A 16721-nucleotide genomic window follows, 5' to 3' on the forward strand; every position below is an offset into this window, starting at 1 on the left:
TATTCATATGTATAAGTACAATTAAATTTCATCCACTCAAATTCATCAAGAACATTTTGAATATAAATCACCCTGTGTCAGTCACATGTGGTTTGAACCGTCATTTACCACAAACAGCCTCCAAGGCCAGACCAATATCAGTAAACATTCAATAGAAGTTATCATTTCTGAATTTGCTTTTCATAAATTATATTACCAATATTGTAAGAATCAATGAACAAAAACAACAATCTTCTATTGAATAGTGGTTGTATATTTTTTACTCATACAGTACTAAACAGTTTAAATGAATAAAAGTTGTAGTAATATTATGCCTAAGGAAAATCAGTTTGTAGAATAAAAAAATCCTCCGCTGCTCTCAAGGATTAATCAAGCACTATTTTCACCAATTAGGGTGGGAGAGGAGGTTGTAGACCTCAGCTACACAGAAGAATAATGTAGACTGACAATGTTAAAAAAGTGGCATGAAATAACTCATAAGTGTCATATCATATATTGACTAATATGAGGACTGATATTGTCAATTACACTAAAATAGAATTAAAACCAAAAAGTCTACTGTAAAATTATGTATAATTACATCCATTTTAACAACATTTTTAATTTCCCTGAGAAAACATTAGTGATATATATATATATATATATATATATATATATATATATATATATATATATATATATGTATACCAAATTAAGTTATTGCAATAACCTTACAATATTTTGTACCTATATTTTCTTAAGGAAAGTAATTGCTACATTGCTTTTTTCTAAAGTAATCGTAAATGCAACTGTTAAGTAAAGCCATGGCCTGACTGATGTTTTTTGAAGCTTTTATCATCAGATACTGAATTAAATAAGGTGAAGACTTAAAAAGTTTACAACAAAGATGTAATATTTTGTAATACTCAGAACACATGTTTTCTTTGTTTCAACAAAGGAAACGTGTTCTGGGGACATTCTTTAATGCTTTTATTTATTTTTTGTGCTACAGCATGGATGGATTCAATAGTCTGAGAAAAAAATCAATAAAATAAATGGCAGTACAGGTTTTTATCCATCTTTACAGATTTCATTTCTGTGGATTTGTTTACTCGTATTTCGTTATTTGCTAATTGTTTGAACTTTTTTTCAGATTATGTTGGATTCATAAAGAAAATGATGAAGTTGATGCAGCACAAGTATCCAACAATCCGCAAACTTGAGATCATCCTACGCCAACTAGATGAGGCTCATACCATGCCTACAAGGCCTTGTAAGTTGGCACTGCCTCCTGTATTGTGAGACTATTGATACTTGTAAAACTACACCAGCACATTGTGTCTGATACGCCTGATCGATCAACTGGGCTGGGTCTCCATCTCATTTCCACTTACTGACCTGGTTAGGTTTTTGCTATCTGCTGCAGTTGCAGAAAGAAGATTAAGTCTGAGAAAATCTTTAGACTACTTTTATGATTATGATTGATTTTTATGGGGATATTTTTCAAAGTGGGGAAACATTTCATTTTAAAATGCAAATTAAAATCGAATTAAGCTGTGAATAATGTTTGTAAGGTATAGTATTTTACCTCTCACTGTTATTTAAAAAGTTCCTCTACATAGTGCAGTTAAATTTAAAAAAAATATATCAGTGAAATTTTATCCTATTTTAATAATTATACAATTATTAGGACGCTTCAAGAAAAAAAGTAAAAACCTGCTTGATTACTTATTTTTAACAAACCAAAATGCAGTTATTTTTATACCCAATATTGTTTCAAAATATGAATACAGAGGATTGTGTTAGAGTTTAAATGAAAAGAAATAGATTGTTGCATTTTCTAAAGTATTACACTCGAGTAGATGTGCTATTTTGAAATGATGGATGTCAGTATGAGGGGTCACAAAAAGGTTATAGATGTAAAACTATTTTTAAAACGTTACGTAAAATGTTATAAAACTGAAACTTAAGTAAACAAATGTTCAAGCATTTTTTATATTAAACCATATGAAAATATAATTCATGGATTGTAGGGAAATCATAAAAATCATACTGGTACTAATCTAAATTAATACATTCACATTTTAATAGTACATGTTTAACAATGAAAGATTTGAACAATTCTAGAACTTAATCAAATTTATTGTATGGAATAATGCTTGGATGTCTCTCAGTCATAAGTTTCTATTTCCAGATAATTGTATAAAAAAACTGTAAATTTCATTACAAAACTGTAAAAAACAGTTTTTATCATTTACAGAACATAAGAAAATTGCTTTATAACTATTTTTTGAAAATTACATATTCTTTTTTGTCAATAATAACTTTAAATTTATGTTTTTCGCTCAAAATTGTATTTTTTTAAATATCTTTCTACCGGTACTATCGATAAAGAATTTTCTAGAAACCTGAAGCAGTAAAGGAGAAACCTGAGTGGATAGTCTCATCATTATCCCTGACAATGGGAGCACGTGGCTCACATTGTGTTTATGTTAATGGACAAGGACAAGAGTTATTTCTGTCGGAACAATGTCATTAGGTGTTCTTTCAGCAGATGGACATTTCCTGCTGTGACTGACTCTTCAAGAGTTTTGTGGGTTGTGTTAAGACAGAGTATCTCAGCAACTTTTACCTCAAAGTTAAAAATTAATTTAGTCTATTTAGCACAATGTTTACACAAGTAGTCTTAAAAACTTTCAGCAAATAAAACTAATGACAAAGCTAAACATTAAAATACACACCAAGTATTATATGCCAATAACTATTATTTTGTACATGTTCATCAATAATCATGTATAAATAGATATTGCCATTCTGGATTTGTAATGACCTTTAGTGCACATCATTTTAATATAATAAAAGATACTGAAGAATAAAAATTACCCTTTTCAATTACAACAAATGTAAAAAGAATTTAAAAAAATAACCAGAACCTTAATTAATTGTATCTTTAAAGACACCTCCCTTAAATCTATGTTTGCTTAAGGAACAATATGTGTGAAGATAAACCCACAATAAATTATAATTTCTCACTAATAATTATATTTTATATATTTGTTCACTATACATTTTTATTATCCACAAAATATACTCTCCATTGGCTGCTATAAACTTGCCTAAACATTTCACCATTTGTTCAACTTTCAACCTAAGATGGCCTTCGATGGCCAATTTCATACAAAATGCTCATTAAAACTATTATTTGTTTGTTATAAATCAATTAAAATAAATGTTCTCAATGTATATAAGTTATGTTTTTATCATGATATTTCTTAAAATCACTATTCAAGATCAAGTCGAATGAAAAACAGAAAATTTTGTTTGAAATAAAACTAAATTTCAATAAAACCCATTAGAAAACAAAGGGATTGTTATATCAGCCTATTTTTAGAAGCTATATAACATACTACTGAAACGTCCTTTTTTATAATATAAACACATATGAATAATTTATTGATATGAATGAAATGAATGGCTGAAAATCTGTGTAAGAGCTAAATCTTTTTAGTTTGTTCTATTTATTGTTTGGCTAAATAACACATTGAAACTGTCCAGTTAAATTTAACTATTTTTATTTTGTTTGTTTTTAGCAAGACCTGGCTATCTGCTGATATCATTTTCCCCAGTATGTCCTGATAAAGGTTTGGGTTTGGAATCTTGCTTTTTATGAGCGAGAAAGCATGATTCGATTTTGTGACTCGGTGTTACACTAACACATCTGTTTTTACTTTAAATCTTCTGTTTTCACTAATCTACTTTAATAATACAATTTGGTGTCAGCAAGGAAATTCAGCATAACTTGTCTATTTTTGGTATGAATTTTTCATAGTAATTCACTTGACATGTAGATATATGCATTAATTTTACACGAGGAAAACCACATACATTTGATCTATCATATATTGGTAATGTGTTTGTAGAGTTTTAATAACCAATAAGTTCAAGTTAAAAAAAAAAACAACATATAGTTGGAACAGTTTTGCCTTTTATGCCTGAACTCACATTTAACAAGAGAACACGAGTTCAGAAAAAAAGAATATGTGTTATATATACATTACTACAAACCAGTGTGCCAAAATAAAAAGCAGCTCCATATTCAAATTAAGAATAAAACAATAAATAGAGTTGGGCATTCAAATATTCAATTATTGACCAATACAATACAAAACCAAGGTACTTTTAATGAAAGATGTAATACACATAATTCGATTTTGCTTGAGAGGATTTATAAATTAAACTCAATTCTTCCTCATAATTTGAAAGCCTATGGAATATGTTCTGTTTGACCTGGGATTTCAATTATGTGTCAACTCAAAAACTTTTTTTGTAAATTTAAAATAATCTAACTGCTTACAATATTATAAAAGTAAAGATATTGTGTCTGAATATAGAGATAATAGCCAGCTTAGATTAAAAATGTTTTATAACCAAACTGATAAAATACGTTTAAATGGATTAAAATTAAATAATCATAAATTAAATGAAAAAGCATGTATATTGGTATGGGAATCAATAAATACATACATCAACATTAAATATCAGGCTGCAAACGTTAAATATATAATACATTTAAAAAACTCAAAGTCCATATAAGTGACTAAAATAAGTATAATTTTAAGTCATACAGTGACCCTGGAATATTAAAAAAATGTGTTACTCTAATAAATACTAGAGGGTTAGAGCCTTTTCCTTATGAAGCCCAACAATTTTTAATACTTCTTCCTCAAATTTTAATATTATGCCAAATAGAAATTTGGGTTTTCCACTCTTCCTCACAGAAATTAAAGCAGTCTTAGCTATTATCACATACGACAACAGCCAAAATTATTTTTGAACTAATTTTATTTAGATTAATAAAAGACATAATAATTTAATTAAAACTAGTGTAAAAAGAATATTGTGCTATTGCTTAAAATAATGACTAATATGCCTTTTTTTGTTGGAGTTTTTTATTCAAAGTGCTTCGTAAAAGTGTGCTGTGGTTTTATTTTTATTCTTGAGTTGTCAATATTGAATCTGTTTTACTAACTGTTTCTCATAATGTATTTGTATATAACTGCTGCTAATAGTGTGTTGAAATGAAATTGTTCGTTTGTAAAATATTAAATGTTAGTTCTTAAGCACATTTTTAATAGATCCAAATTATTACTGAGATAAAAATTTGATTAGTCTATGCCTATTTTATAATTTTTCTATTAAATTAATAGGCATTAACAATATCTAATAGGCATTCAGTACACTGTTTGAAACATTAAATTGTTCTGTAAAATAAACACAATATTTATTAATAATCCAGATTAATCAATAATGACAATTAATTAAAAGGTTTTAATAAAACTTCATCAAGATATGAACTTTTTTAGGTATTAATTAAAAAAAAAAAATAGTCAATTTCCATGTTTATTACATTTTATACTTGCATATTTATTTATATCTATTTATGACCAAACTATCCAAAATTGTTACTATTGTATTGTAAAAATGTAACATTTAAATTTATATATAATATGCCATAGAATACATAATTATCTCACACACTTTTAGATTTATCAATAACAAAAGTTTTTATCAAAGGGAATAAGTTTCCACCAAATGTTTACAAATTAGTTCTATATTGTAAAACATTTTCTTTTGTAGTAAAAATTCCAATCAACAATCTTAATTATAATCTCCTTATTGCTAGTGGATACATAAAATGGTATTTATAGACTGTAACATTTGGGCTTTTTGCTGCACTTGAATAACATCAGGAAATAGATATCTTTAAAATTTTATTTGATACAGGCTTTAGAGGTTAGTTTCTTGGTATCATTACGTTACTTCATGAAGACTTGAAGTATAACATAGTAATGTATGAACACTTTTAGTTAATCCGTTAAAAGTGTGTTAAGTTATTCCCTATTCCTTTTTTTCAGAATAATGTTGGTGAAATTTAGGCTAATGATAAGGATTTGGACTCATAAAAAACTTTTATTTAACTTAGTTCATCCCGAACATATTTTATTGCCTTCCAACCCCCCAAATTCAGGAACTTTGAAATCGGTTGACAGTAATTTTATATGACATATATTAATCCCCAAAAGAATTTGGACATTTAAATCTGTTTTTTTTAAGTAAGGTTGGAAGGGACTTAAACGAGACCCGGAATATCTCACATTTTGGATTTGCTTCAGTGCTTATTGTGGTTTATACACAAAAATCAACCTTAAATATCTTCCAAATTATCTTTATATCTTTCCATAATTACACCTCAAAATGTTTTGTTCGACAGTTATTTTGTACTTATCTATGTTATATAACCAACTAATATGTGATTGTAGTAACCAAATGTAGTAGTAGTATATGGTAGTTAGCCAAGCATTTTGATTTTTTAGGTTAAAAAGAGAAAAAAATGAGGAAATAATGTTATGCTACTCATATTACACTTTGAATATTAAGTTTCGGAAGAATTTATCAGAACGAGGACACAATGTTGAAACATAGTCAGTTGCTTGATTTTGTGTGCCAGGCTCGTAAGTATTGATGTATGACGCGAGCAATCTCAGAAATAGATCTAAACACTACAAACACTCTTGTGCTGTACAAACTTGTTATATGAAATACAAACCAGAGCCAGCAATTCTCGTGAATAACTGCTGAACTGTTTTCTCACATTTTATCTGTACCACAATACAGTTCAAGTTTGTGTTGCAGTATTATTATATCACAACAATTATCTATATCTGTGGTTTTTGTGTGGTTTTGTTATAATAACATGCAAATTTTCCTTATTTAAAATAATTAATATGTTTAAAATACAACAAAATAATGTTAATAAGTAACAAAACATTTCAACAATACTCATAAATAATTGATACAGATTTAAAAAATTTCACTTTTAAAACAGAGTAGTTAATCAGTGACCTCAATTTCTCCACTACTTCTTTTGTAGTTTTGAAAATTATTTATTATGTACATAATTTTATTATGTTTTTCTACTAATATAGTGTTTATATCAGTTAAATAAAGTTACTAAAATATGTTTATTGTAATTGTACAATATCAAAGTTCTTAGACAAAATATGTCAGTTTAGAGTAAAATAAAGCATTAAGATTGCTTTCCATAAAGCTAATTCAACACGTAAGGGCTTCTTATTCAACTAAATAAATCAAATTCGGTATTTCTTTTAGTAAAAGATTGCAAAGGACATGCATTAACAATGTGAAGGACACATCTCTTGCATGTTGTCATTTCAATTTCCAATATAGTTGCAGTAAGAAAAGGGTTATTCAAGGACCATTTCCTCCAAATTATTCTGGTCATCTATCAATATGCTGTTTTGCTTGTTAAACATTCCAAACTGTCATTCAGCTGAATTTGAGAGTAACACTTTGTCACCACATAGCTGACTGCTACGCTTGAGGGGAGATATGCTACTAACTATAAGAAGTAGTCCTACAACATCCACATGCTTACATGCTTGTTATAATGTACAACAGTTTTTTTTGAAGGCAGACTGTCAATCGTCTCTTTTCCAGAAAACGAAGTACTTTTAAAGATAATATTATTTTGCCATTTTGTAAATAAATTTATAACACACTTGAAAATTCATCCAATGCTTAAATATTTTTGGCAATCACACACAAAAAGGAGCCAAAAAAGGGAAGGTGTATTTGGAAGGATATTTTGTGTGCAACTAATCACTTGATGCACGAGCTTGCTGGAATGGAAAAGATCACCAATAAATCGCTGACAATAACTGTCCCACGAATTAACGGTATTTGTCAATTTCATGACAGATACCTGTACAAGTGTAGGTGCATTATTTTTTGTTATTATTCTACTGTTACAATAATGTATTTGTGAATTAAAAGTTCTGTAAGATAAATTATTGTTTATTTTATAGCAAGTGGTGTTCATTGCTATTTCAGTTGATGAGTTTAGTTGACAACAGATTATTATTGTTTCTGTTGGAAATTTTTATATTGTTTTCTACAATATAATGCCTAACAGTAAAGTAACTATAATGCATGACTGATTTCAGTGTCTGCAGATGAAAGTATCCTGGGAAAGCAAGTGGAGTTGACTGAAGAGAAGGTGCTGGAGCTCATAGAGTCAGCCTACCCCAATCCTATCACTGCCGAGGACATTGCTAGGTATGGCTCAGTTTACACATCTCACTTTTAATTGGTCCACGTATAGAGAGAATATTAAGTGATAAATCCTTTCATCTCATACAACCCTTCCTTATTCTATCCCTACATTAAGTATTGAGCACCTTCTAATATTCAGTAGACTCAGCAAAACAGTTTTAGTAATCCTAAATAGTAAGCTAGAATTCAGTCTTCATATCAAAAATAAATTGAGGAATTTTCTTAGACAGAAATAACTGTCTTAGTTGAAGAAACAACCTTTTATTGTATCCTCTAACAACCTGTTGTTTGGTGTGTTCCTTCATTTAAAGGTTGTGGTAGTAAACATTCCATGAAATACTATGAAAGTTGTTTGTAAGCGTTACAGAAACCTCTTCAAACTATTCTGAACAGATCACTGAATTTGTTTAACTAAAATGTTTGAAGATGACTGCATAATTCATATGAATTCTAAACATACGAGTAGATTAATGATCTAATTTGACTGGTTCCACCAAAAGATGTTACCAGCTGATAATAATCTGGTTTGCACATACTTTTCAAACCATGCCTGTACTTCATGATAGATTAAGACAACACATATGACTTTATGATTAAAGGGAACACAACTGGGAAGAAGAGCTGGTAGTTGGTCACCTTCTGGAGCTGCAGAGGAAGGGTCTGGTGAAGGCGATGGATCATGGAGCTTACACCAGGATAGTGCAGCATGATACAAATGTCCAGGTAATCAAGAGGTTTAGTTCTGTAAACAACAACATTATTTTTTTAAATGTTGAATAAAACTAAGAGAAAAATGGATAAAACTGCATAACAGAAGTTATCTAAGGGTAAAGTTCTTTTAATTTCAGTTAAAAAGATCTTTAATATCTAAAAATAAAGCTGGTAAAGAAAATATTGTGGTACCGTATTTGTATGAGTGATATGATTGTTTTGTAATATTGTAATTTCAAACTATAAAATTTTATGAAAATACTTAACAATTAAAAAACTTTCCAAATTAATAAGAAATATGGCCTAGATGTGATTGATGGTTTTCTAATTGGTGTTGGCAGTAGATGTGTGTGACCACATTACTATGCAATTTAATAATGAATTGAACCACACACACACAATTCAGCCACTATTCACTAATAGGAAGGAGTCACATTTTTGGCCAAAGGGACACTTTAGGTTTCAATGTTCGGGGATGGTCACGTCAACAGACAGTTGCATGTGACATATTTAATAGGCAAACCAGTGTTATACACATTATTTAATTCAACAAAGCAAACAAATTCAATATTGCATTATAATTTATGGTTTTGTTTTGGGGTAAATGCGCCCCAAAATAAATTCAGGCCACAGCCGTGATTGTTCGAAAAAGGTGTGGAATCCATGTGGTGGAAAAGATTCAGCAGCCATGCATGCACAAGGCTTACAGACAGTAGAAAAACTATGGATATGTTGTATGTTATGGAGGTGTATATTTTTTGTCGTATTGGGTTGTGGCGTACTTATGCAGTATTTATTCATCTCCATAGAATTTGTGCTCCCCAAAACCCGCTTATCATAATGGGCTGTCAGATTTTCTTCTCCTTAGGCCGAGAAAATCTTAGTTTTATTCTCTTAATTCATAACATGTGGCTGGTTATCACTGTGGCTAAAATAGTGTGTTTTGCCTTTTAAAAAGATTTTTTGGCAGAAAAATATTTTGCATTTGAACATTTTATCAAGAATATTCAAACACAAACAAGTATTAAAATAAGTGTATGCATAACACAACATAACAGAAGTGTGTTTCTATTGGTGGTTTGTAGCTCTACCGATGGGAATGTTAATGTATCTATACATTTTTATTCAAATTATGTCAGTCTGTTGTTGCCGCAACATGCCACACTTGCATCCAACACCGTGCATCCCCCCAATATTATGACAATATTGCCTTCTACGTATCAAAGTTGTTTTTACAAAAAGTATGTCTATCAATCATAAATGTGTCTACATGATCAAGTTAGTAATCAAGATAAATTTTCAAATAATATGTTAAATATAATACAGGAAGTAAATGTATTAAGGTATTATCTTCGAAAGTGTTAAAATTATAGAGCTATGTTGTTCTTTTAACCTTAATTTTGACAAGTTATTTTTTAAACAAAAATCACGAAAATCTCCAAATAAAAAAGCCCTTGGGGCTGAAATCTGTAAAGTGTTTGGCTGGTTTATGTGATAGGCTAGATCTTGTTAGTCTCTTCAACTGGATATATAAAATTAATGGGTTAGTATAGCTGCCAAAGTGAAACCATTAATAATGTCAATACAGAAATTTATTGGCTGGTCTCTTTTTCAGGATTTTCTACCTGTCATTATTGGCCATTATAAAGCCTTTACCTTGGCATTAGATATAGTTCAATAAACCAGTCATGATATCCATTACATATTAAATAAAATACAATTTTTTTGTATGCGAAAGAGATTATAGATTTCAGTTCTCAAAACATAGTGTTCTATTTTCCTGACATAAAACCATGGCAAATGTCTGAGATCACGTTATCCTTTCAGTGCAATTTGTTTTTTTCTCTTTACCCTTAGCATGCCACATTAAAATAGACGAGAGTTCTCCATAACAGCGTATTTTGTGAAAACAAAAACTCTTACAGACCTGTAAGCGCACATAAAAAAAATTTCATAGTAAGGTAATCAGGAGAGGATGCTAGTTAGCCGCTATCCAAGTGCCCACCTATAACATGCGGATAAAGTTTAAACTTTTAAGTGTAAACAAAATTTGTATAAATGTTTTTATTAACTTACAGCTTGAAATAAAAAGTAGTTTGTATAACATAAATTGTTATGATCTGTTAGTTGTATATAATAAATATTTTATAAATGTTGAGTAAAATAAAATGTGTATGTTACCTTCTCTGACCAGATTTGATTTTAAAGGTAGTGAAACAAATGCCAACGATGGTGAAAGCCAAACAGCCAACTATCGCTATAATTACGGCTCAGTATTGTGAGAAACTAGCAGTCGACGCAATGATCGAAAATAAGGAGACCTTTGTACGCTACACCACTGTCGGTGAGTAATTTTGCATCTTACTTCTTTAACCAACCTTGACAGTTACCTTAAAAGCATGGGTTTTTAATACAAGCTTTGAACATTTGTATCTTTATGTGTGATTGTGTTTTACAAAACAAGTACAGTAATAGTTTGTATGCTGCATGATGAGTGAAATTATTTGGGTGTTGAGGTTTTATTTTGATTTTCTTATGATACACAAGGCAAAATACCAAAGAGTGCACAATGAAATTCATCAAATGACGTTATTCATATTTAACCTCAATAATCTTTGATAAATTCCAGTAAAAATACCTTGTTCTAAATTATGCAAGATTATTTTATTGACACAGTGAAATAAAAAAAAGTGTTCAATGGTAAAAAAGGTGAATATTTCCTTTGGATTGTTACAGGTTTTACAAGACCTTATTAATATTTAAAACTTTTGTGGATTAATAAAGTTAATTTTTACAGCAATTTCATTTCAGTTTTATTAAAATCCTGCAGTATAGGTAGTCATACTTGAAATGTACAATACATAAAACTAAGTGTGAAAAAAGACTAATGGTTTCTAAGGTGATCTATTTTGTATGGCATGGTGTGGTCCCATTATTCTGTATTACTAATTAATGTTAATTTATAAAGCCACATTTATATCACCAATGTAAACTAATAATCATATCTAGCAAGAGTATGTATTGGTTTGCATACAGTTGCTTGGACATAGAACTAATTTATGATTTACAGTTTGTGATTTAATTACTTAAAAATGTAATCAATAACGTTAATTATATTCGATCAAGACAAAAAGAGAGAAATTTTTTCTACAAATAAAAAAATGCATGTACTGTACTTTACATTGTTTTCTTGGGTGAAAATTAAGTGTTGGTGTGAAAAAACGCATGATTTTTAAATTTATTTTTCTGATTTGTCTGATGAAGATAGCCTTCATATTGAAAGGTCTCTCAAAATAAAAAAAATGAACAATATTGGTTGTTGTGAATTTTCAATATAGTGATTAAATGATGCTTGAGGTTCAGGTGTATGATGTATCATAAATTTGATGTAAAGATATGATAGAAGACTTAATGTATACTGCAGGCTTCATAATCAGCACTTTTATTTAAATAACAAACTGATTTTGTTATGTTCCTGATGATTCCGTTCGACAGAAGTGCCTCCATCCAGCAAGAACACTTCACTATACCTAACTACAAGAATTGTAAGGACCACTAAGTTTGGTAAGGTATTTATCCTTGTCTGTTTCAGCTTTCTGCAGCTTCCTGTAAGTTCATCCGTCTTTCTGTCAGTCATACGTGGTGCCTCTTAGTGGTGATGGTGACTGTGTAGCTTTTTGGTTGTGGTTGCCTTCTCAGTTGAAGAAATAAAAGAGGAAGATCTCTCTTTTAGTCAGACTGTGTTATTCTCTGGTTATAGTTAGTCTCATGAGTCAATAAAGAAAAAATGTAGGGAACTGAATCTGTTATGTTTAGATTTTACAAACAACACATTTATGCATTTACTCTGTAAGGTTATACTTTTTTCATCAGAATTGGGAAAATAGTTTATCATTGTAAGACAAGTACAAAATTACTAGTTTCCTAAAGAAAACAGTGTCAGTCTTTGTATACTTTTTTTATTTTGCAAGTGGTATGGATTTTGTGTGTGTGTGTGACTGAGGATATGATAGTGTAAATACCTAAAATAATGTTATATTAGTTCATAATGTTTTCTCTCAGTTCCTTACATTAAGGGGAATTTCATTCTATCATTAAAGCTCAATATAAGTTGTACACTTAATTTATCTTAGGAAACAAACTCTAAAATTACTACATTATTTATTAAATGGCTAAGGTACACACAACTACAGGTATCTGTGGCTAAATATTAAGTCTGATTTATCGGATTCGTTGTGTTGATGTTACCCCCTTGGATTCTAAAATGTGAAGACTTAAAGTATCCAAACATTAATTTATAACCTCTCACAAAACCAGACTTTTTGGTATTACTCTACAAAAGGGGATATATGTTTTATTGTGACAGAACAAGATTTCATCGATTCATGGGCAATCTTCATATTTTTGTTTTAACGCTGAATCAGTGTAAATTTTATCTGCTTAGTATTAGTAGTTGATTCAGAGCATTTCTCTTTCAATACTTTCTACATGGATATATCTCAATCATAGTTGCAAGAATTTGTCTGTCATCTGAAGTATTGAGGCAGAGAACATTTGGAAAAAATCGCCACTTATCGTACTTAAGATGTTACTTTTAAGGAGTACCTTTGACTTTCCATTTTTAGTTAAAGACCTTATATTTTGAGACAGCACATCTTATGAAACAGTCGTATTAAAAAAAATTACACAGATCATAATTCCCATTTCTGTGGTTCGCTTGGGTCAAGAACATAGGTATTTGACCAGTTTTGCCATAAAATAGCTCTACACTGCTTGGTTTTACCATTGCATCCACAACAGCATAATGAATAATGTGGCCATATTATGTAGCTTCTTCCTTTTCCAAATCTACACTATTTCAGATATCTATTGAACTGTGACTACTGAACAGTGGAAGGCTCCATGTTATGGACAAATTTTATTGTGTAGAACAACTTTTATTTGTATTGGTCAAAAATTATTTGAGTTGATTAGATCCTGGCAAAGTTTTATCATTTTTTTAAAATATGGGTTATAAATCCAGCATTTTGTTTGGAGATATTTTATTGTTACAGTTTTTATTAAGTTCTTTAAATAATGGAGTGTAAAGAAAGTGGTTAGGTGGATGATTTCGACAATCCGATCAACTGAGGAAGCAACAACCATAGATTTACTCTAAGCACAACCCAGTATAGATTCTGAGAGTATTTGGCAGAGTTGTGATTGTCCATAGGAATCCCAAGTTCAGCATCAAGCTCATCTCTCCACTCAGCCCACGGAAGATCTGCCGGTAAATGTAAGGGCTCAGTAAGGTTCTCAGGATTCGGTAAGGCTGTACTGCGCTCCTGTCACCGCTGGCTGCTTCTTTAGTACGCTACTTATTGTGTTTTTGTTACCTGTGTTGTCGTCTATATTGTTTGTTCTGCACCCAAGTGGCAAAGCTTAAAATCTCCTTAGATTTTTTTCATTTCCGAGAGATTTTTCTTCAATAAGAGTGGCCATCGTAGAAAATTTTAGCTGCAAATTCACTCCAATTTAATTCGGTGACCATAAACACATTTAAGTGGTTGAAATTATCCCAATTAGTATTAAATTATTTACTTTTTTGTAAATAAGAGAAACTTTATGGTTATTTTTGAGCTTTGTCAGTTTTTTTACAGCACTTCATGTGGACACTGCTACGTTGTATTGCACCAATAATACCACTAATTTATAATTTTCTTTAGGATACACCCTATTTATAAGTTTTAGTGTATGTCCTTGAATTTCCAAATAAGCTTCTTTTAAGAAATGTTTACTCGTGCAATGTCAACATACTGGTTTGCTTTCACTTGTTTCACACATTCATTGAAGTCTATACTGTGTTTGGGTTTCAGTGTAATAAATATTACAAGGTGATGGGGCTGTGTGGCATTTTTGTAAGATCTGATAATTTTCTTACTATGTGATTAATTTCATATAATTTAAATTTTTAGTTTCTCTCCAATACACAGGTAGGAGAAATTTTTTTGGTGGTAGAAAACTGAATCGTGGTTTTCAGTGAATGTTTTAGGACACCCCCAGTTAAAAAAGGGCATTGGACAATGTCCTTCCCTGTGTGCCTCTATTGTAAAGATTGGCCATAGCCAAACCATCAAGACTGATTTTCACCATTCACCAAATGTAGCGTACGGTTGTGTGGTTGAAGTTCAGATTGCATTCTTGGAAATATTTATTTTGTTTGAATGTTATACTCTAAAATAGCATATTTGTTACAAAAATTAAATGATTTCAATAAAGTGTTATTATACAGAATGTCCTTCACCTAAACACTAATATTATAAGTGTAATAATTAGTTCAGTGTATGACTAGGCCAAATAAAAAAATATTACATCTGTATAAGTTGCTTGGTTTCTGTGATGGCAACACTTTTTAGAAATTACTGAAACAGCTATTTAGATATATTATGTACTTAATGGTAGCAAATAAGTTCTTGAATAATGTTTACACTGGAATAAATTAGTAATATTTTGATTAGATGCAGTTCATGATTATTTTATTATGAATGTTTTTTTGGAAAATTGAATATACACACAATTTAAAAAAAAATGTCGCATATTTTTTGAAATTTTAGTTTTAATATATTACCAATTAAACTCAAATACAACAACTAGTGCATTATAACAATCATAAATTTTAATGTAAATTAACATGCACATTTTGGTGATTTAAAAGTCATCTAATACTATTTTTATGTATGCATAATAATAATAAAAACAACATTGTACTTCCTTTTTTATTATAAGATCATTAATTTTAAATGCTAATAGTAAGAAAATGTTCAACCAAGTACAGGAATCGTTTTAAAACACAAAATGTTAATACTAGCTTTAATAATTTAAAATACTTTAAAACTGAAATTATTTTAGTGATAAAAATCAACTGATTTTAAACAGTATCTGATTCACATTATTCATCTATTTTATTGAATGTACAGGGTGGGGCAGGGAAACATCCCTACTTTCGAGGTGGCATTGTGAGTAGTGGGGACATGTTGGAGGAGTGGGGGTAGGTAGGTTCGAATGACGCTGTGGCCACGGAATTTTCCGATAGTAGCGCTGTCAGTTGTAGACATGGCTTGGTCGAATGAGCAACGCGCTTTTGCTGTCGAGACGTATTTTTCTCAGAATAAGTCTATTGTTGCAGTGCAGCTTGCGCTGCGAACTCGTTATCGGATTCCCCCTCGCAACCCTGTTCCTGACCGAAAATCCATTTTGTTGTGGGTGGAAAACTTCCGTGCATGTGGTAGTGTAGTTAAAAAGAGAGTTGGGGCTCGGAGAACTGTCCCAACTCCAGAAAACATTGACCGTGTCAGAAGATCGATCTTGCAGTCTCCTAAGCGTTCTGCCCGCAAGCATGCATCCGCCCTTGCATTGTCTAATCGCACTGTGCGTCGTATTCTCCACGAAGAACTCCTCTTCCATCCATACAAGATGGTCATCGTTCAAGAACTCACACAACGGGACTGGCAACAACGAGTACGGGCATGTGAAACTTTAATTGCTGACTTGCCTCATGATGCACGAGTTTTGTTTAGTGACGAAGCGCACTTCCACATTTCTGGAGTTGTTAATAAGCAGAATATGCGTTATTGGAGTGGTGCAAACCCTAGGGTAGTTCATGAGAGGCCTCTACACAGTGAAAAAGTTTGGTGTGCAATCAGCAGTGAAGGCATAATTGGGCCTTATTTCTTCGAGGAGGACAATCGTTGTGTTACCATCAATTCCGAGCGGTATGTAAACATGCTCCAACAATTTCTTGCACCACAATTGCAACAGAATAATTTTGGAGTAGTGTGGTTTCAGCAGGATGATGCCACAGCCCATACTGCTAGACATTCGATGGCTGTTTTGAGGGAAATGTTCCCCGGGCGATTAAT

General features: G+C 30.8%; 1 protein-coding gene across 4 annotated transcripts in view; it reads left to right on the forward strand.

Moving 5' to 3' along the window:
- LOC124369800 overlaps nt 1–16721 on the forward strand; it is a 41943-nt gene that overhangs the window by 18483 nt on the left and 6739 nt on the right. Inside the window, exons 5-10 of one of the 4 annotated variants that reach the window (XM_046827902.1) lie at nt 1133–1252; nt 3570–3620; nt 8004–8115; nt 8712–8835; nt 11032–11167; nt 12319–12387. In XM_046827902.1, the coding sequence (XP_046683858.1) occupies nt 1133–1252; nt 3570–3620; nt 8004–8115; nt 8712–8835; nt 11032–11167; nt 12319–12387 (612 nt within the window). The remainder of the gene's footprint in view (nt 1–1132; nt 1253–3569; nt 3621–8003; nt 8116–8711; nt 8836–11031; nt 11168–12318; nt 12388–16721) is intronic. The other 3 variants (XM_046827904.1, XM_046827903.1, XM_046827905.1) reach the window with 3 other exon arrangements.

The sequence above is a fragment of the Homalodisca vitripennis genome, chromosome X (assembly GCF_021130785.1).
Source record: "Homalodisca vitripennis isolate AUS2020 chromosome X, UT_GWSS_2.1, whole genome shotgun sequence".
Lineage (NCBI taxonomy): Eukaryota > Metazoa > Arthropoda > Insecta > Hemiptera > Cicadellidae > Homalodisca > Homalodisca vitripennis.